The following is a 25,086-nucleotide window of genomic DNA, read 5'->3' on the forward strand; positions in this document are numbered from 1 at the left end:
CAACCGATTTTTGTAGCTGTTCTTGTGGCATGGCGGAAATTTCTCAAAATTAAAAGCGGTTTTGCCAAGATGGAGCTTATGCTGAGATTTCCCCTCTCTTTTTTGGCTATTGTTTTCTTGTTTGGTCTGCATTGAAGTTGGGCTGACTGGGGAATCTCTAAACTACATGACATCTTTGATGGTAACAAGTTTGTGTCATTTACCCACCTTAAAGATAGGTTTGATGTTCCCTCATGGGCTTTTATGCAGTTTACTATTTTAAAGGATTATTTGAGGCCACTGGTGACTGGTCACCCTCCTTTATTGGAGCCGGTGCTTAATATTTTATGCAACTCCGGTCATAGCATATTTTGGCCCACTCAATATATCTATCAGTGGTTTAATAATGATTTCAAAATTATAAAATCCCCATACATGAGCAAATGGGAATCTACTTTGAATCTTTCTGTAGCTCTAGATGATTGGGAACTGGCCATGTCCTTGACTTCTGCCACCATGTCCATGGCTCTTCATGAGTCTTATTTTAAGCTTATCTCTAGGTGGTATTATTCACCGTCTCGCTTAGCATTTATTAATCCTTCCAATTCCCCTCTCTGCTGGAGGGATTGTGGACATTATGGTAGCCTTTCCCATTTGTTTTGGTTTTGTCCACGTATTAGACCTTTTTGGGATGAAATCTCTTCTTTATTTCTATTACCGTATTTTCCGGCGTATAAGACGACTTTTTAACCCCCGAAAATCTTCTTAAAAGTCGGGGGTCGTCTTATACGCCGGGAATCGTCGTGTACGCCGGTGTATATGGTGGGTGGGGAGGGGGAGTGATCCTGATGACGAGGGGGCGTCTCACAGGAAAGTGAGTAATCCCCATTACCTTATCCTAGCGGTGCAGCGTGGGGGTGTCAGTGCTGGGAGCGGCGGCGGCTGCTGTGTTCTGGTGCGGCGGCTCCTCTTCTGTGTGGGGCCTCTGTGCTGTGAGGTGGCGGCGGCATATCTTTATCCAGTTGGGGCTCCTCCGGCATCTCCTTAGCCCTGGAGGCCCCGCCGCAACTCCATCGGTGCAATGTGGTGGCCTCCGGGAAAATGGCCGCTGCTCAGATTCAGATCTCGTGTCCCGAGATTTCGGGACGAGATCTGAATCTGAGCAGCGGCCATTTTCCCGGAGGCCACCGCATCGCACCTATTGAGCTGCCTCCGGGAAAATGGCCGCTGCATTGCACCGATGGAGTTGCGGCGGGGCCTCCAGGGCTAAGGAGATGCCGGAGGAGCCCCAACTGGATAAAGATATGCCGCCGCCACCTCACAGCACAGAGGCCCCACACAGAAGAGGAGCCGCCGCACCAGAGCACAGCAGCCGCCGCACCAGAGCACAGCAGCCGCCGCCACTCCCAGCACTGAGACCCCCACGCTGCACCGCTACGATAAGGTAATGGGGGATACTCACTTTCCTGTGAGACGCCCCCTCGGCATCAGGATCACTCCCCCCCCCCCCAAAAGGCACATATTCACCGGCCCTATAAGACGACATAGGGTGTATAAGAAGACCCCCGACTTTTAAGAAGATTTTATATTTTAACTGGTAAAGTTGGGGGGTCGTCTTATACGCCCAGTCGTCTTATACGCCGGAAAATACGGTATATTAAAACGTTCGTGTTTTTCTCTGTCTCCTCAGTTGGCCCTGCTCTCGTTGAATGCAGATCAATTGACTCCACCTTTTAGGAAACTTGTTATACATCTGCTTTTAGTTACCAAAAATGCTATTGCTTTGTATTGGAAATCTTCTAAAGTACCCTCTTCACAGGAAATTATTGACAAACTGGCTTTGCATAAATCCTATGAACAAAAATTGGCGTTACTGAATGGCTGCTTTCCTTCCTTTTTGAAAAAATTGTCTCGCTGGCTGGAAATATTTCTGTAAGAATTAACTGTATTTATTGTTTTGCTATTTTATTTTATTCTATTTTTACTTTTATGCTTCATGAATGTTTCATGTCATTGCATTTATGTTAACCTTAGGCTACGTTCACATTAGCGTTAAGCTAATGTGCGTTGGGTTTGCGTCGGCGACGCAGCGGCGACGCATGCGTCATGCGCCCCTATACTTAACATGGGGGACGCATGCGTTTTTTGTTGTTGCGTTGTGCGATACATGCGTCTTTTTTGCCGCAAGCGTCGGACCAAGAAAACGCAACAAGTTGCATTTTTCTTGCGTCCGATTTTCGGCAAAAACCGACGCATGCGTCTAACGCAGCGTTTTTGCGTGCGTTTTGACGCGTTTTTGCGTGCGTTGCAACGGCGCACAACGCTAGTGTGAATGTAGCCTTACTCTCTCTATGTCTTGTTTTGGTTGAAAATGTTAAAGTTGTTTGGAAAAACATTTCCATTGTGAATAGTGATAAGTGAACGTGCTCTGATAAGGGGATATCCGAGAACCCTCAAGATGCTCCGATATGTCCCAGTCCGTGCGGCTGAAGGTCCTGCAGCTGTTATCACGTGAGGACGGCCTGTTTGTTAGGATAACCCTGCATGTGTTGCAGCTGCCCAACAGTCGGGAGACATGCAGGCGCGGGGACTCAAACATTATTCGTGCCTGCCGGATACACTCGAGCATACGCGGATAGCACCAGATCACATTCGCTCATCACTAATTATGAAGCACAGAATAAAATGTAATGAAAAGCCTGTGGAGAATGATTGTTTTGTTTTCTTTCCTCTCAATAAGGCCACGTTCACACATCAGTATTTGTAGCCAAAACCAGGAGTGACACAATCAGAGGAAAAATAGAATAGAAACACGTCGCCACTTCTGTACTTTTCACCCACTCCTGGTCTTGGCTTACAATTACGGATTGTGTGAACGTAGCCTAAAGAGTTAAAGGGGTTGTTTGGTGAAAACAGGCTGTCACTTATCTGCAGGATAGATGATAACTTTGTAATCGGGAAACTTATCTCAAATACAAAACATGAAGTTAGGTGGGCCGCCCTGTCCATTCTCCATGGGGCTGCCAGGAAGAGCGCAGCGCCCTGAGCCCCATAGAGAGTGAACAACGTGGCAGTGAGCGCACATGGCTGCCCTATTCTAACAGAGAGGAACGTTCCCCCGTCTGCCAACAGCTGCAGGTCCCAGTGGTCAGACCCCACTAGCAACTAGTTACCATCTAGCCCACGGATGGTTAATAACTTGTTTTCGCTGGACAACCCCTTTAATAAAAGTTAGATTTAGGGAATGTGAAACAATAATGCTGCCAAGAATCAGACCCTGCCCGGGACGCCGGGCACACCGCGCTTCATATGCCCACTGGTCCTAGGACGGTCCCTGGAGGCTTCTCATCGCGCCCCTAGACTAGCAGGGCTCTTCTTATGTGTGTAGATGTGGGCTGAGCTCAGTGATTGGCTGCAGCGGTCACAGTATAGTCACCATTGTAGCAATAACAATGAGACCGAAGGTTCATCAGAGACCCCCGGGAGGGCGAGTACCTGCTCTTCTGCTATGTTAGGTATATGAAGGAGTTTGGGGGTCCAGTTTTTTAAGACAGAAAACCCCTTTAGGGCTTGTTTCCACTTGCGAGAAACCCGTCCATGTCTCGCATGTGAAAACCAAGCTCTGGCGCCGGCACTCCAGAGCGGAGCGTGCAGCCGCATAGGAACACATGAAGCTGCACGCTCCGCTCCCAAGTGCCGGCGCCAGAGCTTGGTTTCCACATGCGAGACACGGACGGGTTTTTCGCAAGTGGAAACAAGCCCTTAAGTCCATATAGACGGTCTCAGTACAGCCGGTCAGCATTCCTGACAGGTCCCGGTGTCCGCCCGCTCCGGCTCCGTCCTGCGCACTGACTGTCCGTCTGTCCGACTCCATTCCGCCCATTTCCGGAAGAATTTACCTGAAAACCCTACAGACTCCGCCTCTACTGACAGCGTGGAAGCGTCAGCAGTCCTGTAGGAGGTACGCGCTGCTATTGGCTCTTCACGTGCCGTGCAGCAGATGTAGTGGGCGTGGTTACTGCCCTGGAACCATTTCCGGGTCACGTGACCCCGCCCCTTGGCAGTGTTGCCAGGTTTCAGGATCCCGGAAGCGGATCTGACAGGACCTGCTTCTGTGGCTGCCCGACTAGAAGGTGGTGGGGATGATGGCGGCGGCCGGGGCGGAGGGGCTGGAAGCTCGGGAGAGGCTGACATTGTGGGACCGGAGGTCGGAGCCGCTGGCGCCACTGACGGAGAGACAGACAGATTCCGTCCTGGAGCTGAAGGCAGCGGCTGAGGAGCTGCCAATCCCTGCAGAGGTGGGTGACCGCTTGTGGGGTCCTTTGGGGTGGGGTCCTTTGGGGTGGGGTCCTTTGGGGTGGGGTCCTCTGGGGTGGGGTCCGCTCCGCAGGGCAGTGTGTGCTACTTCTGCCAGGAAGGCCCCATGTCCCCGGATGTGCTGAGGCTTGTGGCTGGCTCCTGCAGGTGAGCGCAGGGGGTCTGCCCCAATCACAGGCCTGATGGCGGGGGCAGAGTCAGGGGCGTCCTCACAGGACTGTGACATGGGCAGGTTCTCTGGGGTAAGATGAGTGCACAGATGTGCTGCAGACGGTGCCAGCGCAGCGGATTGTGGGTAATGGATGGCAGATCGGTGTGCTCCCCTCCCCCAGATCAGCAGTCACCATCGGGATGTAAACCGTGTATGGGCAGCACGGCCCGTCTCACTGTAGCACTGTAGTAGCCGCACTCGGATGCATCCGTTTATTTCAGGGCTGATGACCGGTGTATATCACAGTGTGACGGGCTGCGCTGTTCTGCTCCGTACACGGTTTACGTCCAGAGCTGGTAACTGCTGATCGGGGGGAGGGGCTGGGTCTCAGATCACCACTGATTGGATATTGACGACCATCCGAAGGACAGGACATTAATAACAGTTCTGTGCACATCCCCTATAAGAAATCACTTCTACAATGCTGCAGTGGCGTTTTTATTTGCGTCCAATCTGCAGCATGTTCTGCAGTAATTTATACAGTAGAGATTGCGCATCAGTCGCATGTAGATGTATCTTAAAGAGGTTTTTTAAAAAAACAAACTGCTTTGCTCACCCTCTCCAGGTCCAACACTGAGTCTCTGATTGTGGTGTCTGCTACTGCCTGCAGCGCTGATGGCACATAGACAACATGGCAGCCAATCAGTGAGCTCATTATCTTGTGCTGATATATCTGGTACAGCTGCTTGACTCACTGACTGCTGATACGCTGCAAACAATGACAGACAGCGGCAGCAGTGATGGAGACTTGACACTGGACCAGGGGAGAGTGAGTAAAATATTTTTTTTCTAATACAAATTGCAGCTCAAGGAGAAGGGTAAAGAATTTGTGGACCGCATTCTTATATTCAGCAGATTACATTACATTGTGAGTGAGCCTTTACTATCACACAGCGCAGATAAAATCCTCAGCGTGAATTGATCGGAGCTGTGGATATGAAACCCGCGACAAGTCTGTTTATGGTGCCGACGTCGCTATGTGGAGCAAATCCATGGGAATCTATCCGAACAGTATTACATAGTGGACCTACAAGTACTCCCTAATGTTCCCTCCGGGGTACGATTACCACAGGTTGCTGTCCTCTAGATCACCCTAAGAAATGAGATATCGTGGTAGATTCACACATGGTGTTAAAGTTTGTGATGCAATGCACAGTACTCATTCCACAGTGAAAAGCAATCGTGGAATTACTGTTGTGGATTGTGTTCTGTGCACTTGTTGTGCGTTTTTTCACATCACATTGGAATCTAAGAGTAAATTCTGAGCCCACAATCTATAGCCTGAGTAATATGATTTTTACATAACATGCGGGGTAGGACCTATGCCTACTCATAAGGCTGGTCATAAATGTGAGATCTGCAGACAACAGGCAGCCGCCTCTCTTATGTCTGTGTTGGTCATACACAAGTAAAGGGCTCGTTCACACCACCGTAATATTGATCTGAGTGCTGTCTGTACAAAGAAGGAAAAACAGACAGCACACAGAAAATACTGGGAGCAGTGTTTTTCAATGGGGCAGTGCAAAGGAGTGTGTTTGTTTTTTACTGACTGTATCTGCGTATGGAAAAAAAAATTTGCAGCATGCAGTAGTTTCATTTCTTCTGTAAATTGGATGAGTCTTGCCCATTCAAATCTATGGGTGTGTGTAAAAAGAAAAAAAATGCCTTAAGGATCCACAGTGTAGCATCTGATTTTTATAGATGCATTACAATTCTGTAACCTGAAAAAAATGTAAATGATTAATAGCTGTTGCTGTAAATAAAGGATTGTATATGGATGAGAAAAAGTGAGGAAAAAAAAGAATTTTGTGGATGAAACTCGGACTATTTTTGTACACTCCTATGAACCTCCCCTGATATTGACACAGCACTGCAGTTGAGCCATATTATTGTGTGGCAGCCAGGTCAGGGCATTGTGACCTTCCTACTACCTGTCGCCTTCCTCGGTGCCTATCCTGAGTAGTTATTTCTTGTTGCTCTGTGACTACGTCATCATTTACATCTCGCTGCTGTGTCTTGGTGTCACCTGGGCAAATAATAATCTGCAGAATTGTGACTTCAGCTCTAATCTGTACCGTAGCCTGCATGTATTAGAATCTATACTATAAATGTAATGCAATGTATTACATATTATATACCCAGGGCAAGTAATTTATAGATCTTATGCTCAACCTTTTCCATAATATTTTTCTTGGTAAACGTAATTTTGCTTCCAAAGGTGAATAGACTCTATAGATGTAACTTTTTCTTGTATCCCTTTTCAGCTCCCCATAGAAGACTTATGCAGCTTGTCCTCCACGTCACTGACTGTAAGTCTGTCAGGAGCTGTTCCAGAGTCTACAGAAGGCATCTTACAGCAAGGATTCTCCGCACTTGGAATGGAGGATGATCGAATTGAAACTGCACAGCAAGTATGTGTGATGGTGATTACTACTGAAAATCTATTAGAAAAGAGTAGTTGCCTAGAGTAGGACCCGATTTTCCCACTATCTACAGTCCTCCTAGTAGCACCCCTCAAATAAAGAAAAATCTGTCCACTAGTCACAGCATGCCTCATTCCCCACCTACTCTATAGTCTCAATGACACCTTTTCCACTAGAGATCACAGCTTAATTATCCTCAGTCAGTAACAGCAGGACCCTCTCAGCCTGTCTCCCCTTCTCTGCAGTCACAGGAGGGCCTCCCACCCGTCTCTGCGGCTGCAGGAGGGCCTCCCACCCGTCTCTGCGGCCGCAGGAGGGCCTCCCACCCGTCTCCGTGGCCATGAAACACCTGGTCACCTGCATAACCAAAGTAGCACTTCTAAGCAGCTGGCATGTGTGACCCCTTAACTACATTGTAGCAGCAATGAATACAGGAGGGCACCACTGAATATAAGATGGGATACACCTGAGGTCTGTCAAAAACAACATGCATACATAGACAGAAAAAGACTACAGACCATGTGAACAGTGATCACTTTAAAAATCACAAAATATACTTTATTAAGTACAATGGAGAGACAAAAAACACACCCAATAAAAACATTTAAGTCATCAAATGACAAAATGTCATAAAAAAAAGCTCAAAATAGAGCCCTTAGCTACATTGTGTCAGTAGAGATTGAGATTTCCTAGACTGGTGGAGAGAAAACCGCCTCCACTATAAGGCTGGGATCACGTGTCATCTGCAGGGCGGTAATGTGCCTGGTAGCTGAGTATTGAGCAGTAAAGCCACCCATTGTTCCATGAGGTTTTACAGCAATTTTAAGTATCGTATATAAGGCAAAGGCTTCACCTGGGATCCATGGATCGGTGGATGCATAACACATGGTAAACTAGGCTAAAGCTTCCTTCTCATCTGACTCCTCCAGACTTTGCCTAATTTTGATGGATGCACAGCTAGTCTGATGACAGCTTTATCATATGGTTTTCTAGCATTGCTGAAGGGCTGTAAGTAGTGGCGATTGGAGATAAGGCACACACTTCTCTATACAACCATCACATTTAGCTGTACGGCAGACCGGTGTGGGAATGGAGTGGCCGGTCATTTGAAGGGTTTCTCCAGCAATGCTGATTTCCATAGTAGAAGGTGAGTGGTGCTGATGACAGCGCGTCTGTCGAATAGGACACCCGCCAATACTGCCCGTTGTGTGTCCCAGCTGCTGTGTGTAGTCTGTATGTCCTCAGGTCCACTCTCCTCCCAATGTGGAAGTGAACACAACTCTAGAACGCCTCTTGTGAGCAACAGTCTTGAATGACTTGCAATTATTTGTGACCTGTTTTGGTGTGTTGTTGTTGTTTTCAACTTAAACATATGGCTTTTTCTTTTTGCAGTTCTTTTCTTGGTTCGCCCAGTTACAGACCCACATGGATCAAGATGAAGGAGCAAAGTACAGGTGTGGTATTATGTGATGTTTGTTTCCTTTGTGACAGAGCTCTTCTGCGTGTAATAAAGTGTTAGCACCAGCAGAATAGCAGAGAATACTACTAAAACTTGTCTACTATTATATTGGAAATAATATTGCACATTTACGGTAAGGCCACATGACATATATTATAATCTCTGACTGTTTCACTTTGCTTACTGGATGGCTCCAGTAGAGATAAATATTTATAGTAGAATAGTATAATCCGAATTAAAGTCCACATTTATCATCTTTGGTAGTGATCCGAAATTTTAAAAATATAAAATGCAGCAAAGTGTTCTCTAAATGGAGTGTTTGTCTAAGATTACAACATAGCAAATAGAATTTTTATACAAATTCTTCCCTGTAAGAGATACTTTCCTACATCCATGATTTCTTTTTTTTTTTTTTGTGGAGCCTTTTTTGTTTTTATTATCATCCGAACCTTTTGCTCATTTCTTAAAGGTGTTGTCCACTTTTCGGTCAAGCCATTTTTTATTTTTAAAATACTATATTCCCATTATATGACACCAAGACAGCAGACATGTTGCTGGGAAGTGAAAACCTGCCCAGTACCCCAACGCACGTTTCACGTGCAGCTTCGTCGGGGGTACTGGGGCAGTGTTACTTGCTAGGATATCTGGTATATGCTGTGTACACATCACCTGAGGTCCGGGCCGGACTGGCCATCTGGCAATTCTGGTAAATGCCAGAAGGGCCTGTCCGGTTGTGGGCCGCATTGTCTGCTACGTTGTTAGCAGAATTGGTGTTCTCAAGATACCCATACTGTTAAGAGTTATGACTGAGCACAAAGTCGCTGACTCAGTCACTTAATCTAGCAGGCCATGGATATCATTAGAAATATTGGTCTTGTAGGAAAGCTTGCTTTCCTCCATCCAGGGTAATATATTCCATCTGGTGCTTTGGAAAAGGGACAGCATGGGCCTGTGTGATTTCAAATGCCAGGGCTGAAATTCAGCCCCAGTCTGAGGTCACTCCACTTTAATGGGTGCGTGCCCGCTGTCCATCGCCCGCCACAGCCAGTGTCCTGGAAGTCGCACTGCGCATAACTGCACAGCAGGAGTTCCGATTGGACACGGAGTGGGGAGTGGGTGGGCAGTGATGACATAATAGACATGCGCACCAGTGGGGAGCTCTAAACCGCCATTTTGGAAGTAGGCTATATTGCAAATAGTCTGGAGTATCCCCTCTTCATCACAATACAGTGTTCAATAAGTCTGGATTACTCTCATATTGATTGTAGTATTATTATACTTTATTATGTATCTTTCGCAATATTACAGATTTTTTTACTTGATTAGAGAAAAGATTGCCATCTAGTGGATCTATTTGTTATTGCAGGTTTTGTTTTATGTGAATAAATGATGAGAGGATATTTGTTGTTGTTGGGTATTAAAACAAAAATAATAAAACCTAATATATGAATAATTTACGCAAGAAAATAGAAATTAAATCTAAATGTCACGCTCACGCCCTGACTGGTGGGCGTGAGCTCGGAGGGTTTGTGTCCCCACTGTGCCACAAACCAGACTACCCTGGAAGGGGCGTGACTATGACAGCTGCCTGGGTTTTCACTGGAGCCTCTGATGGTGAGGTCAGGCTTGTGCAGCAGGCAGCTGCCAGGTGCTACTCCAGGGTAGTGTCTGGCTGTGGCTGCTGATCCCACTTGGGAGACAGGAACACCAGGATTGGTGCGGGCATCAGGCGGGATACACAGGACTGGCTAGAACAGCAGGAACACAGGACTGGAAGGCACGGCAGGAACAGCTGGACTGACAGGAACACTGGATTGGAAGGCATGGCATAGAACACGTTCAGACAAGGAAATGGAACAAGACAAGAAACAAGGACAAAGACACAGGGACCAGGAAATTCTGCCTCCTGGAGGGCGGACAACAAGATCAAGGCAATAACACAGAGAAAAGCCTCCAGAGAGGGAGTAACACAGAGCAAGGCCTGGCAAACTCAGAAGCTAAACACAAACTGAGCTAACACGTTGCACAGGCCCAGTCCACTGGGTGGAGCTGCACTAAATACTGGAGGCCTCCTGGCAATTGGTCAGGAACAGATTAGACAGATGCACCTGATTCCTATAAGAACCAGACAGTTCAGGCGCCGCCACCCTATACACACAGCCATGAATCATGCAGAGACACAGAACATGGAGCTGGCATGAAACCGAAACCACATCATGACCAGATAAGAATAAAAATGTATTAAAAAATATGATAATGTTAAAAAAGCTAAATTGTATTATATGTAGAATCAAAATAGAACCCTTAAACTGTAGATTCAATTGTGGTAAGTGTCCACAATTAGATTCATTATCAGAACCCAGAAATTATTTGTTAGAACACAGCACTATAATCAGTAGGATCACAGATCCGGTCTGTAATTTAGAGATTCAGTCCGTTCATCATGCTGTTCTCATATTCTGTAACATAATGATACAAGACAGCATTAGTACAAAATGTCTCGGTAATGACACTGAAAGCACTATGGATAGCATAAACCCAGACCCCAACAGCAATGTCAAGACTCAAGGAAGGAATGAAGCAGAATTAACAAGATCGTTAAGGCCTTTTGGCTTGTCGGTATCCAGAGTAGTGATCCATTTGATTTCCTATTGCTCTAGTATTTTTTTCATATCCACCTCTGGATCCCAGGTGAATCTTCTCCTCTATGCCTCTAAAACGTAAGAGGCATCAATTACAATTGTGAAGTTCCCTGAAGTGTTTTGGGATATTTTTTTAATTTTTCTAGGTTATCCGGTTCATCTGCCTTTATAAGGGGTTTATTGTATTTAATTTTTGTAGTGTTGTCTGATGTAATATTCACGATTGAGATTATATATTACATTGGTATATATTGTTTGTTGTAATGCTTGATTGCTGCTGGGGAGTGATGGTGGAACCACACACAAGGTAACAATACCAGCTACTCGCCTCCCACATCGGCGCTGTTCCTGTGGTGTCGGCTCCTGGTTTCCTGAGACTTGCATGACATTATGCCACGTGAGCACTACTGTTCATCAGTGGTCTCTAATGGTTCTTGGCTCACACATCCTTGGACAAAGCTTGGCTGTCCAAAGGAAGTTTGGGAACTACAGCCCACTAGTGCCCACTGATTGGCTGCAGCGCTCACATTTCATAGTAATGTCACATGAGCCCCAGGTCACTGGTGCTGTCATAGCTGGAACTGTGCCGGTGCAGGACGGAAGTATATGTTCTTTTTATTTTACATTGAGGAATATAAAATTTAAGAAGGAATTGTCTGAGTAGTGATCATCCCTTTTAAAGGGAATTTAGACACATGTTTTTGCTGCCTCATTTGAGAGCAGCATGATGTAATGTCAGATACCAGCAATGTATCACTTACTGAGCTGTTCTGTAGTTTTGATAAAATTACTGTTTTATCTACTGCAGATCTACCAGTTCTCTGAATGCTGAGCTCTGTGTCACACCGAGATTGGCAGCTCTGTATGTGCACTGTGCATAGGCAGAAAGCTGCCTATCAGTGATGGTGCTGGGTTATACAGAGCTCCTGAGTATGGAGGATAACATGGCAGCAGGTTTATTAGTCCTCTAGTCACAGTCTCCTGCTGGTAAAACTGTAATTTTATCAAACTTACAGCAGGGAGAGGAGCACAGTGACACCTCACTGGAATCAGGGTCTCTGTCTCTACTTTATGCTGCTCTCAGATTAGGTGGCAAAATCCTTGTGACAGATTTCCAATGGATAAATGAATGATTTCTCCATCTGTCAGTGATAAATAAATGTACTTACTATTTTGCTTCCTTTAGAGAGATGAGGGAATACCTCTCTGGCTTCCAGGATCAGTGTGACGCCATACTTAACGATGTGAATGTTGCCCTGCAGCATCTAGAGTCTCTACAGAAACAGTACCTATTTGTATCCACAAAAACGGGGACATTACATGAAGCCTGTGAGCAGCTTCTGAAGGAACAGGTATGTTTCATGAGCTAACTGGAAGCATTAATGCCGCCACGTATGTCATACTCTGAATCACTGTTGCCTTTTAGTCAAAGCATAGTTGTGAACTCTAGGCACCTTGTGACTAAAACGACTAGTCCAAAAGGCCAGTCCAAGGTGTCTTCTCTGCTCAGCCAGACAGACAGTCCTCTTCTGTATGTGTAGGGAAAGATCAGTCAGTCTAGGGGAGCAGGGCAGGAGAGAGCACCCAGGACTTGACTCTTGCACTGGTCATTCTAGTTGCATTGCCCCCGACTGGTGTTTTGTGTATCAGTAAAAACTTACTTTAGAGAGTATTTTGGAGTGAACTACACATAATAGCTGCCAGCTCCCCATTCGTGCTGCCCACAGGTCCCTTTACCAGAACTTTATATCAGTGACAGCTGACACTTTTATCAGTATGTATGATCCTGTGGGGATGCACCGTATCTGTCAGTCATGTCAGATCATTACTGATGCTAGATAATACTTTCATTTATTGCAGTTTAATCAGTATCATACATATACAAATGTGTTTGCCATTCATTAGTTTCCGATCTGTGACTCTTCCTTCTGTCCTGCAGTTATAAGGACATGTTGAGTGGTAATTTTGCAGTAATTAAAGACTTATCATTTGCAGATTATTGTCATATATCACCATTTCTTGAAGATTTTTTTAGTAAGATCCACTCTTGTTATAGCTAAGAGAACACTTTTGACTTGATAAACCTATGTTAGAGTTGACCAGGGTAAATATTGCTTTAGAATGACTAATTTCTAAGGGTATTTCTTCCAGTTTTGTATAGCATTTTACAACATTGAAACCTATTGGTACAGATGTATTCAACTGGTGTGAGAGTGAAGTAAGATGTCTATGGCAAATGATCAGGCTGCTGAAGCTTTTTTTTATAATGGTGTATTCTGATTAGTTGCCATCGTCAACAACTTCACTTTTCCTTTTCACCAGTCTTAAGGCCATGTTCACACTTTGCGGTTTTTACCGCGGAACCGCCGCGATTTTGCCGCTGCGAGTCTGCTGCAGTTTCCATTGCGTTTACATGTAAACCTATGGAAACCGCAAACCGCTGTGCACATGCTGCGGGAAAAACCGTGCAGAAACGCAGCGGTTTACATTCCGCAGCATGTCACTTCTTTGTGCAGAATCGCTGCGATTCTGCACCCATAGGAATGCATTGATCCGCTTACTTCCCGCATGGGCTGTGCCCACGTTGCGGGCAGTAAGCGGATAATGTGCGGGTGGTACCCAGGGTGGAGGAGAGGAGACTCTCCTCCAGGCCCTGGGAACCATATTTGTGTGTAAAAAAAAAAAAAAAAAATTAAAATAAAAAATCATGTTATACTCACCTCTCAGCGCTGCACGCGGCCGGCCGGTCAGAGTTGCTGTGCAAACAGGACCTGCGGTGACGTCGCGGTCACATGACTGTGACGTCGCGGTCACATGACCGTGATGTCACGAAGGGTCCTTCTCGCACATCATCTTTGGAACCGGACCGCCGGGTGCAGCGCCGAGGAGATCGGGATGTCAGAGGGTGAGTATATAAACTTTTTTTTTTTTTATTTTAACATTACTATTGATGCTGCATATTGCTGCATATGCAGCATCAATAGTATAGGCGGAAACCCACAGCGGAAACCGCGGAACAAACCGCATTAAATCTGCAGGGATAACCGCAGCGGTTTTGCCCTGCAGATTTATCAAATCCGCTGCGGGAGAACCCGCAGAGGTCACCCGCAAAGTGTGCACATAGCCTAAAACCTCTTCCCTATTCCATTCACTTTAAAGCCATTATTCATTACGCCCTTTGCTGCATCCAGTAGTGTTCAGCATTATAGGTTTATCTGCCACGGTGTTCAAGGATAATTTAAAGTTTGAGAATTGTTACAAGTCTATGTACATAAAATAACAGTTCAGATTTTTACCCATCCATATATATTTCCATATTCAGATTTTTTATCTGTTCATCTGCGTTCTTGTGAGTTAGAAATTACATTGACTCTAACGTACAAATGTCTTCATTGTGATCCTTTAGTCATTGTTGTTTCTTTCTCTACAGTCTGAACTCGTCAACCTCGCTGAGAGCATTCAACAAAAACTTTCATACTTTAATGAGCTGGAAAATATTAGCACAGTAAGTATTATTTGTAGCCTCTAGATAAGACCAGATGCAACCGATGGTATTTCATTAATAATATGGCAGAATATATACATTTGCTGTGTCGATAATTTGCTGTTGTAAGTAGGAAACTGAAGCGAGATTCTTCCTAAAATGTAAATAAGTGGGAACTGTTTGGGGACTCGGTATATCATACAACCCCTGGCAAAAATTATGGAATCACCGATCTTGGAGGATGTTCATTCAGTTGTTTTAATTTTGTAGAAAAAAAGCAGATCACAGACATGGCACAAAACTAAAGTCATTTCAAATGGCAACTTTCTGGCTTTAAGAAACAGTAAAAGAAATCAAGAACAAAAAATGTGGTAGTCAGTAATGGTTACTTTTTGCAACCAAGCATAGGGGAGAAATTATGGAGTCACTCAATTCTGAGGAAAAAAATATGGAATCATGAACAACAAACAAAAAAAAACACTCCAACACATCACTAGTATTTTGTTGCACCACCTCTCAGCTTGCAGTCTCTGAGGCATGGAATTAATGAGTGCCAAACAGTTCTCTTCATCAATCTGGCTCCAACTTTCTCTGATTGCTGTTGCCAGATCAGCTTTGCAGGTTGGAGCCTTGCCATGGACCATTTTCTTCAACTTCCACCAAAGATTTTCAATTGGATTGAGATCAGGACTATTTGCAGGCCATGACATTGACCTTATGTGTCTTTGTTCAAGGAATGTTTTCACAGTTTTTGCTCTATGGCAGGATGCATTATCTTCATTAAAAATGATTTCATCATCCCCAAACATCCTTTCAATTGATGGGATAAGAAAAGTGTCCAAAATATCAACATAAACTTGTGCATTTATTGAAGATGTAATGACAGCCATCACCCCAGTGCCTTTACCTGACATGCAGCCCCATATCATCAATGACTGTGGAAATTTGCATGTTCTCTTCAGGCAGTCATCTTTATAAATCTCATTGGAACGGCACGAAACAAAAGTTCCAGCATCATCACCTTGCCCAATGCAGATTCGTGATTCATCACTGAATATGACTTTCATCCAGTCATCCACAGTCCACAATTGCTTTTCCTTAGCCCATTGTACGAAGACAGCAATAAATGATGATACAATTTACATGATCCTACCAAATTTATAGGGAACACAGCTAAAGTAGGAATTAAAACATAACTTTTAATAAATATTAATAAAAATGTGCAAATGGGTGTCACCAAAGACAAATGTCAATAAAAGTACCACTAGGTATGTACAAAATTAGTATACCAAAATAGAAAAAGGTACAAAAAGGGATTTCTATAGGAACACTGGCAGTGATCCAGAATTCCAACAATTAGACCAAGGAACCTGGTTAAATGACAAAAGGCCAAAACCAATGGTACATGACAAATACCCAGACCAATATGTGCCTTGGTTGCTTGGTTTTGGTTCAGCTACCTTTGTATGGCCGACTTAAGTACATATGATCAACTAATATGGGCAGTCTCCCTACTGGGATATCTGCCCATCTGTTCTATCAATGCGGTTTTTTGTATTATTTTCTTAAAGTAGACACATGGTTAATGAAATGTCCCCACTATTTATTATAATTTTTTTTTACCGTATAATGCTCCTTGTACAATCTCATGGCATCCTTTCATATGGCCACCATTATTTAATGGTTAAAGACGCTGAATCGCTCTTTATTAGTGCGATGACATTTATCTGGCCTTTCCCGGCGTTTTGTCGCCATGGCTACAACAACATCCGGCTTTTTACCGGATGTTGATTCTTACCGCTTATCGGCAACATCTTTAGATACGCGCACTTCAGGAGTTTTTTTGTCTGGTTACATATCAGTAACCACTGCCCACTGGCAATGTAATCCAGGTATGTCGATCCTTGTTTTACTTTATAAATTCTTCCAGCGCTATTGTATCACGCTAACGGTGCCTTCCGGTTGTTTGCGGCCAGTCACCTTGGTAACAGTGACATCCGGTTATCACCGGAGGTTCATTCTTGCTATGTTTCGGCTGTACATTGTGTACGAATATTATGAGTTCTCTATTTAGGGTACACATCAGTTATATTCAAACTATATTTTTTGGTGTTGATCCCTTTTTCTCAGTATGCTTTTTGTCAGCGCACTGTGGTCATGGCAACGGTCACTTCCGGTGGCCGGAGGAAATACCCGTCTTAGTTGAATCATGGAGCTGTATGGTGCCTTCTAATGAGCAAAGGAGCATCGGACGGGCTGAATATGTTTATGATGGGGTATATTTTTCCATTGCTCGTTCTATGAAATTATTTATAAGCGTTTTTTGGTTACTAGCGCTGCATATAACATTTGACCTATTAGACCGGTCTTATCGGTCACATGACTCCTGTTTGACAGGAGATTGGTTATTTCCAGCCCTTTTGCACACTATATATTTGGAAAGCAACGGTTCCTTCCACTCTCTGCAGTCCAGCATAGAGGGTGGCAGCTTTATCTTTAGCACTGAAGCACTTTATCTCCCATGCAAGCTAGTCCCCTGATGATCCTGCTTGCAAAGAAACGCGTTGGGACCTTCTAACAGGGAGAGTGCAGGGCTTATGATATTATAGGGATAGCTGTGGACTGTCCTTGTAAGGGCAGGAGTTTGGGGATTGAGCTCATTAATAGCCCCGCAGGGATTTGACAGGGCATTGTCTCCTGAAGTCGTGCGATATACGGATTATTCCAGAGAAGCACCACTGGGGTTTCAGCTCTCCTACCTTCTACAAATTGGTGAGATTGTTCCTTTATTATTACCCTCCCAATTATGTATATCCCTCCTTATCATTGTTTCTCTTTCAGTAAATGATTGACTGCTAATATTAATGCAACCAAGGCACATATTGGTCTGGGTATTTGTCATGTACCATTGGTTTTGGCCTTTTGTCATTTAACCAGGTTCCTTGGTCTAATTGTTGGAATTCTGGATCACTGCCAGTGTTCCTATAGAAATCCCTTTTTGTACCTTTTTCTATTTTGGTATACTAATTTTGTACATACCTAGTGGTACTTTTATTGACATTTGTCTTTGGTGACACCCATTTGCACATTTTTATTAATATTTATTAAAAGTTATGTTTTAATTCCTACTTTAGCTGTGTTCCCTTAGCCCATTGTAACCTTGTTTTTTTCTGTTTAGGTGTTAATGATGGCTTTCTTTTAGCTTTTCTGTATGTAAATCCCATTTCCTTTAGGCAGTTTCTTACAGTTCGGTCACAGATGTTAACTCCAGTTTCCACCCATTCTTTCCTCATGTTTTGTTGTGCATTTCCTGTTTTGGAGACTTATGGCTTTAAGTTTCCGGTCTTGACACTTTGATGTCTTCCTTGGTCTACCAGTATGTTTGCCTTTAACAACCTTCCCATGTTGTTTGTATTTGGTCCAGATTTTAGACACAGCTGACTGTGAACAACCAACATCTTTTGCAACATTGCTTGATGATTTACCCTCTTTTTTAAGAGTTTGATAATCCTCTCCTTTGTTTCAATTGACATCTCTCATGTTGGAGCCATGATTCATGTCAGTCCACTTGGTGCAACAGTTCTCCAAGGTGTGATCACTCCTTTTTAGATGCAGACTAACGAGCAGATCTAATTTGCTGCAGGTGTTATTTTTGGGTGTGAAAATTTACAGGGTGATTCCATAATTTTTTCCGCAGAATTGAGTGATTCCATAATTTTTCCCCTATAAAAAAAGTAACCATTACTGACTACCACATTTTTTGTTCTTGATTTCTTTTACTGTTTCTTAAAGCCAGAAAGTTGCCATTTGAAATGACTTTAGTTTTGTGCCATGTCTGTGATCTGCTTTTCTTCTACAAAATTAAACAACTGAATGAAGATCCTCCAAGGCGGGTGATTTTATAATTTTTGCTAGGGGTTGTATAACTTAATGCTGGTTCACTACATCTAGACTTAGGAGTTCCAAAGCTAAAATATGGTTCTTCATAGCAAGATGTACCGTATTTTCCGCTTTGTAAGACGCACTTTATTTCCCCCAAATTTGGGGGGGAAATGGGGGTGCGTCTTACAAAGCGGATATACCGCTTACCGTTACAGGCTGGGATGAGGGGGTGTCTGCCACCGCTGCCGCGGTTGTCCGCTGCCGCCCGCCACCGCTGCCGCGGTTGTCCGCTGCTGCCCCGGGTGATGCTGGAGGCTCCGGTGCTGCGGGGGGCTCTGGCGACATTTTGTGAATGACCAGAGCCCCCCGGCAGTTCGTCCATGCTTTGCTGTATGACTGACTCTGGGGAAAATGGCCGCCGGAATCTCGGGAGATGAGATTTCAGGGCTGAGATCTCATCTCTCGAGATCTTGGTGCCAAGATCTCCATCTGCGCATGCGCCGCCTCCTGGCGGCCATTTTCCTGAAGTCCACCGCACAGGAAAGCATTGACGAACTGCCGGGGACTCTGGCCTTTCACAAAATGTCAGCAGAGCCCCCCTGCAGCACCGGAGACAGCCCTGCAGCACCGGAGACAGCCCTGCAGCACCGGAGCCCTGCGCATGCCGTGAATCGCCCTTTGATGTGGGCTCCGGCGCTGACATGTGCGCGCAATAGCGGTGGGTGAAATCGCTATTCACCCACCGCATTTAACCAATGCCGCTGTCAAACGCAGACAGCGGCATTTAACTAAAGCTTCCGGCCGGGCAGCTAGAAATGACGTCATCGCCGACCCCTGTCACACGATCGGGGGTCGGAGATGTGTCAGGACAGTAACCATAGAGGTCCTTGAGACCTCTATGGTTACTGATGCCGGCCTGCTGTGAGCGCCCCCCTGTGGTCGGCGCTCACAGCACACCTGCATTTCAGCTACATAGCAGCAATCTGATGATCGCTGCTATGTAGCTGAGCCGATCGAGTTGTGCCAGCTTCTAGCCTCCCATGGAGGCTATTGAAGCATGGCACAGGTAAAAAAAAATGTTTTTAAAAATATGAAAAAAATGTAAAAAACATAAAAGTTTAAATCGCCCCCCTTTCGCCCCATCCTAAATAAAACAATAAAAAAAAAAAATCAAACCTACACGTATTTGGTATCGCCGCGTTCAGAATCGCCTGATCTATCAATAAAAAAAAAAAAGCATTAACCTGATCGCTAAACGCCAGAATTACGTTTTTTTGGTCGCCGCGACATTGCATTAAAATGCAATAACGGGCGATCAAAAGATCGTATCTGCACAAAAGTGATATTATTAAAAATGTCAGCTCGGCACGCAAAAAATAATCCCTCAACCGACCCCAGATCACGAAAAATGGAGACGCTACGGGTATCGGAAAATGGCACTTTTTTTTTTTTTTTTTTAAGCAAAGTTTTGAACATTTTTTCACCACTTGGATAAAAAATAACCTAGACATGTTAGGTGTCTGTTAACTTGTAATGACCTGGAGAATCATAATGGCAGGTCAGTTTTAGCATTTAGTGAACCTAGCAAAAAAGCCAAACAAAAAACAAGTGTGGCATTCCACTTTTCTTTGCAATTTCACCGCACTTGGAATTTTTTTCCCGTTTTCTAGTAAAAGACATGGTAAAACCAATGGTGTCGTTCAAAAGTACAACTCGTCCCGCAAAAAATAAGCCCTCACATGGCCATATTGACGGAAAAATAAAAAAGTTATGGCTCTGGGAAGGAGGGGAGTGAAAAACGAAAACGCAAAAACGAAAAAGGGCCGCGACTTGAAGGGGTTAATAATATCCAATGATTTATAAGCCTTTGATATTATTACTAGAGGACTAATAAAACTGCTGTCATGTAGTCTCCCCCTCCCCCACCACTGATAGGCAGCTTTTTGCCTACGCAGAGTGTACACAAAAAGCTGCCAATTTTTTTGTTGGTAGGGTTATAGTGTTCCGCATTTCGAGAACCGCAGGCAATTTTATCAAGACTGCAGCAACCAGTAAAGTTAAGTGACACATCGGTGGAATCAAGGTCTTTGCCCCCTACATCTTGCTGCTCTCTTATGGGGTAGCAAAAACCTGATGTCTCATTCCCATAACTGGCATGTGCCTTCAGCAGAAATGTTATTCTAGTCAGAGACTGGAGTGCATTTCTGGAGTAAATGGCTAACCTAACCTGGCATAAGTTTTCATGAATTTGACCAGCAGGTGTAGCCATGCTCCTTCCCCCATGCCCATACCCATATTGGCTTAGGTGGCCAGGACTGGTGTGACGCCAAGTCACACTATTTTTGCTAATCTTCCGAGTTGTGCAAAATATTGTGACTTATCAAGTTGTATGGCACCAGAATTTTTGTCGTGAACGCCCCTCTTTGCCCCTCCTTTGTCTAACCCCTTAGCTGTTTGTTTCTGTTGACAGCTGCATAGAAGAGTTGATCTAGCGTGAAGTCTCCTGTGGACATGCCCTTATAATTTGGCACCACTTCCATTGCTCTGCTGATCACTAGAGTTGCATTGTGTCCCTCCACAAGCAGTTGTGGACCGCATGTGATAAAAGCTTGGAAATATTATTTACAAATACTATGGAAGCAGAGTAATACGAGTAATACCAGGAAACAAAAGGAACATATACTGAGCCATTATTCTGGATATTTTGGAACTTCAATCAGTTTTATAGAATTACCGTATATACTCGAGTATAAGCCGACCCGATTATAAGCCGACCCCCCTAATTTTGCAACAAAAAACTGGGAAAACTTATTGACTCGAGTATAAGCCTAGAGTGGAAAATGCAGCAGCTACCGGTGAATGTCAAAAATACAAATAGATACCAATAAAAGTAAAATTAATTGAGACATCAGTATATTAAGTGTTTTTGAATATCAATATTGAATCAGGAGCCCCATATAATGCTCTATGCAGTTCATGGCCCCATAGATGCCCCATATAATGCTCCATGCAGTTCTTTATGGCCCCATAGATGTCCCATATAATTCTCCGTGCAGTTCTTTATGGCCCCATAGATGCTCCATATAACATTGTGCCACATGTAATGCCTCTGCTGCTGCTGCACTAAAATAAAATAAAAAAGACATACTCTCCTCTTGTTGCTGCTCCTCAGCGTCCCGTCTCTCCGCAGTGACTGTTCAGGCAGAGGGTGGCGCGCACACTAACACGTCATCGCGCCCTCTGACCTGAATAGTCAGTGCAGAGGACACGGAAGACGGAGCGTCGGTGGAACGAGGGAAATATTAAATACCTGCTCCTGACGCGGTCCCTGCATGTCCCACGGTCTCTGAGCGCGGCAGCTTCTTCCTGTAGTGAGCGGTCACATGATACCTCCCATTTCAGTAATGAATATGCGGCCCCACCCCTATGGCAGTGGCGTCCATATTCATTACTTTAATGAGCGGTACCATGTGATCGCTGAACAGGGGAAGAAGCTGCCGCGCCCAGAGACCATGGGACATGCAGGGACTGCGTCAGGAGCGCCGGGAGCAGGTGAGTATTTGAGTCGTTGCTCCCCCTCACCCGCCGACCATGACTCGAGTATAAGGCGAGAGGGAACTTTCAGCCCATTTTTTTTGGCTGAAAATCTCGGCTTATACTCGAGTATATACGGTAAATCTGAATGAAAATGTTGAACTGAGAATATCGTCTTTGTAAAAGTGTTGTAAGTTTGGTGCTACTGTAAGAATATCGCCATGTTAAGGATACTAAAGATGTATGTATACATGTATTCATGGGAAGTGTGACTACTATACAAAGCAGCATCACTGCACTGCCATTACATGGGGTAATTTATTGTCTGTGCGCTAGTTTTCTGCTATTGAAAAAATTTCTGTACCATACATGATGCTTCTTGTTCAATTTTCTGTGTTGGAGTGGTTGAGGCTTAAAGGGAATCAGTCAGCAGGTTTTGGTGATGTAATCTGAAGACCACATACTATAGAAGTTAAAAACTCAGATTTCAGCAATGCCTTTTTTATCAAGCTCAGTGGTTTTGTTTGCTTGCAATCACTGTTTTAGCACCAGGAGCTACTTATTGCTGGGACACAGCAGTGATGAATGCTAGTCCGACACGCCCCCTCCTGTGATAAGCAGCTCACTGTCTATGAACTGTGTATATACAGAGCCTGGTGTGGGCGGGGTTAGCTTCCTCACCTCTGCCTAAAATCTAAAAGCTCTGATAGTGTCATAATTGCTGCACTTGGTAATCTTAAGTAATACATCATTGGATTCAGTTTCTCTGTGCCTACATCAGGCTGCTCTCAGATGAGGTAGCAAAACCTGCTGACAGATTCCCTTTAATTGCAGGAGATGTGTGGACTCATTGCCCAAGTGTGTCCCTGTGATTTAGCCCAGACATTAGGCATAAATGATAAGAGTGGATTTCACTCTTTGCCCCATAGACAGTCGTCATGCTCCAAATTCATTAATGGGGAAGCGTATCTTAATAAATTTGGTGATCTTCTTCAATAACTGGCACATGAAAGAACAATCTGGATACATTCCTCCCTCAGTGGTAACTGCTTGTTTCTGATCTTTCCTCTTTTTAGAAGTTGAACTCCCCCACGTTATCTGTGAACAGTGAAGGCTTTATTCCCATGCTCTCCAAGCTCGACGACTGTATATCCTACATCTCCTCACATGTAAGTTGGAGTCTGTATCATGTCATTTTATATATGCACCACCCCATGATTTACAGAACAGCATGTCTGCTGGGGGTGAATTTTGGTTTCTCACTGCTGCCTATCTGGATGTTTCTGATTAGTATTGTATAGTTGTTTTGGTGCTGTCAATAGAAACCTGCTAAGAGCTCTGCACACACGTACTGGTGCATATTATTTTGCGCCTCTTTTTCAACATGCAGCTCTAACTAGTGATGAGCGATCGTGCTCAGATGTTATCCGAATATCTCGGGCGTGCTCAAATAATATATTCGAATCCCGCAGATGCATGATTTGTGGGTGTTAGACATCTGCCACACATGCGGGGATTGGCTGCTTGCTGGACAGCCGCGACACATGCGGGGATTGGCTGCTTGCTGGACAGCCGCGACACATGCGGGGATTGGCTGCTTGCTGGACAGCCGCAACACATGCGGGGATTGGCTGCTTGCTGGACAGCCGCAACACATGCGGGGATTGGCTGCTTGCTGGACAGCCGCAACACATGCGGGGATTGGCTGCTTGCTGGACAGCCGCAACACATGCGGGGATTGGCTGCTTGCTGGACAGCCGCAACACATGCGGGGATTGGCTGCTTGCTGGACAGCCGCAACACATGCGGGGATTGGCTGCTTGCTGGACAGCCGCAACACATGCGGGGATTGGCTGCTTGCTGGACAGCCGCAACACATGCGGGGATTGGCTGCTTGCTGGACAGCCGCAACACATGCGGGGATTGGCTGCTTGCTGGACAGCCGCAACACATGCGGGGATTGGCTGCTTGCTGGACAGCCGCAACACATGCGGGGATTGGCTGCTTGCTGGACAGCCGCAACACATGCGGGGATTGGCTGCTTGCTGGACAGCCGCAACACATGCGGGGATTGGCTGCTTGCTGGACAGCCGCAACACATGCGGGGATTGGCTGCTTGCTGGACAGCCGCAACACATGCGGGGATTGGCTGCTTGCTGGACAGCCGCAACACATGCGGGGATTGGCTGCTTGCTGGACAGCCGCAACACATGCGGGGATTGGCTGCTTGCTGGACAGCCGCAACACATGCGGGGATTGGCTGCTTGCTGGACAGCCGCAACACATGCGGGGATTGGCTGCTTGCTGGACAGCCGCAACACATGCGGGGATTGGCTGCTTGCTGGACAGCCGCAACACATGCGGGGATTGGCTGCTTGCTGGACAGCCGCAGCACATGCGGGGATTGGCTGCTTGCTGGACAGCCGCAACACATGCGGGGATTGGCTGCTTGCTGGACAGCCGCAACACATGCGGGGATTGGCTGCTTGCTGGACAGCCGCAACACATGCGGGGATTGGCTGCTTGCTGGACAGCCGCAACACATGCGGGGATTGGCTGCTTGCTGGACAGCCGCAGCACATGCGGGGATTGGCTGCTTGCTGGACAGCCGCAGCACATGCGGGGATTGGCTGCTTGCTGGACAGCCGCAACACATGCGGGGATTGGCTGCTTGCTGGACAGCCGCAACACATGCGGGGATTGGCTGCTTGCTGGACAGCCGCAACACATGCGGGGATTGGCTGCTTGCTGGACAGCCGCAACACATGCGGGGATTGGCTGCTTGCTGGACAGCCGCAACACATGCGGGGATTGGCTGCTTGCTGGACAGCCGCAACACATGCGGGGATTGGTGGTTTGCTGGGTAATCGCCATATGTGTTGTGGCTGTGCAAGAGTTGTGAAACATGCAGCTGCAGGGACTCAAACATATTTTTCGAGCACACCCAAGATGCTTGGATAACACGTTATCTGAGCTTGTTCGCTCATCGCTAGCTCTGACGCTGGGTCTGTGTAGGCTCCAACAGGTGCTTCACCATTAGTGGTTGCAGGTTTCATCAGAGGCAAATGAAGCAATGTACGTGTAATTGATAACATCTCAATAGGGAAACCTTTATAACAAAATTCTCGATGAAGTCTTCCTATTATCACAGACCA

The 25,086-nt window shown here is 45.4% G+C and overlaps 1 protein-coding gene across 1 annotated transcript in view; it reads left to right on the forward strand.

The window, feature by feature from the left end:
• Nucleotides 1–4,007: 4,007 nt before the first annotated feature.
• Nucleotides 4,008–25,086, forward strand: part of COG3 (component of oligomeric golgi complex 3) — a 117,101-nt gene continuing 96,022 nt past the window's right edge. Inside the window, exons 1-6 of the mRNA XM_077297364.1 lie at nucleotides 4,008–4,277; nucleotides 6,772–6,918; nucleotides 8,323–8,384; nucleotides 12,218–12,383; nucleotides 14,462–14,536; nucleotides 23,008–23,100. Of these exons, the coding sequence (XP_077153479.1) occupies nucleotides 4,122–4,277; nucleotides 6,772–6,918; nucleotides 8,323–8,384; nucleotides 12,218–12,383; nucleotides 14,462–14,536; nucleotides 23,008–23,100 (699 nt within the window). The 5' untranslated portion in view covers nucleotides 4,008–4,121. The remainder of the gene's footprint in view (nucleotides 4,278–6,771; nucleotides 6,919–8,322; nucleotides 8,385–12,217; nucleotides 12,384–14,461; nucleotides 14,537–23,007; nucleotides 23,101–25,086) is intronic.

Source organism: Ranitomeya variabilis, chromosome 3 (genome assembly GCF_051348905.1).
Source record: "Ranitomeya variabilis isolate aRanVar5 chromosome 3, aRanVar5.hap1, whole genome shotgun sequence".
Classification (NCBI taxonomy): Eukaryota; Metazoa; Chordata; class Amphibia; order Anura; family Dendrobatidae; genus Ranitomeya; species Ranitomeya variabilis.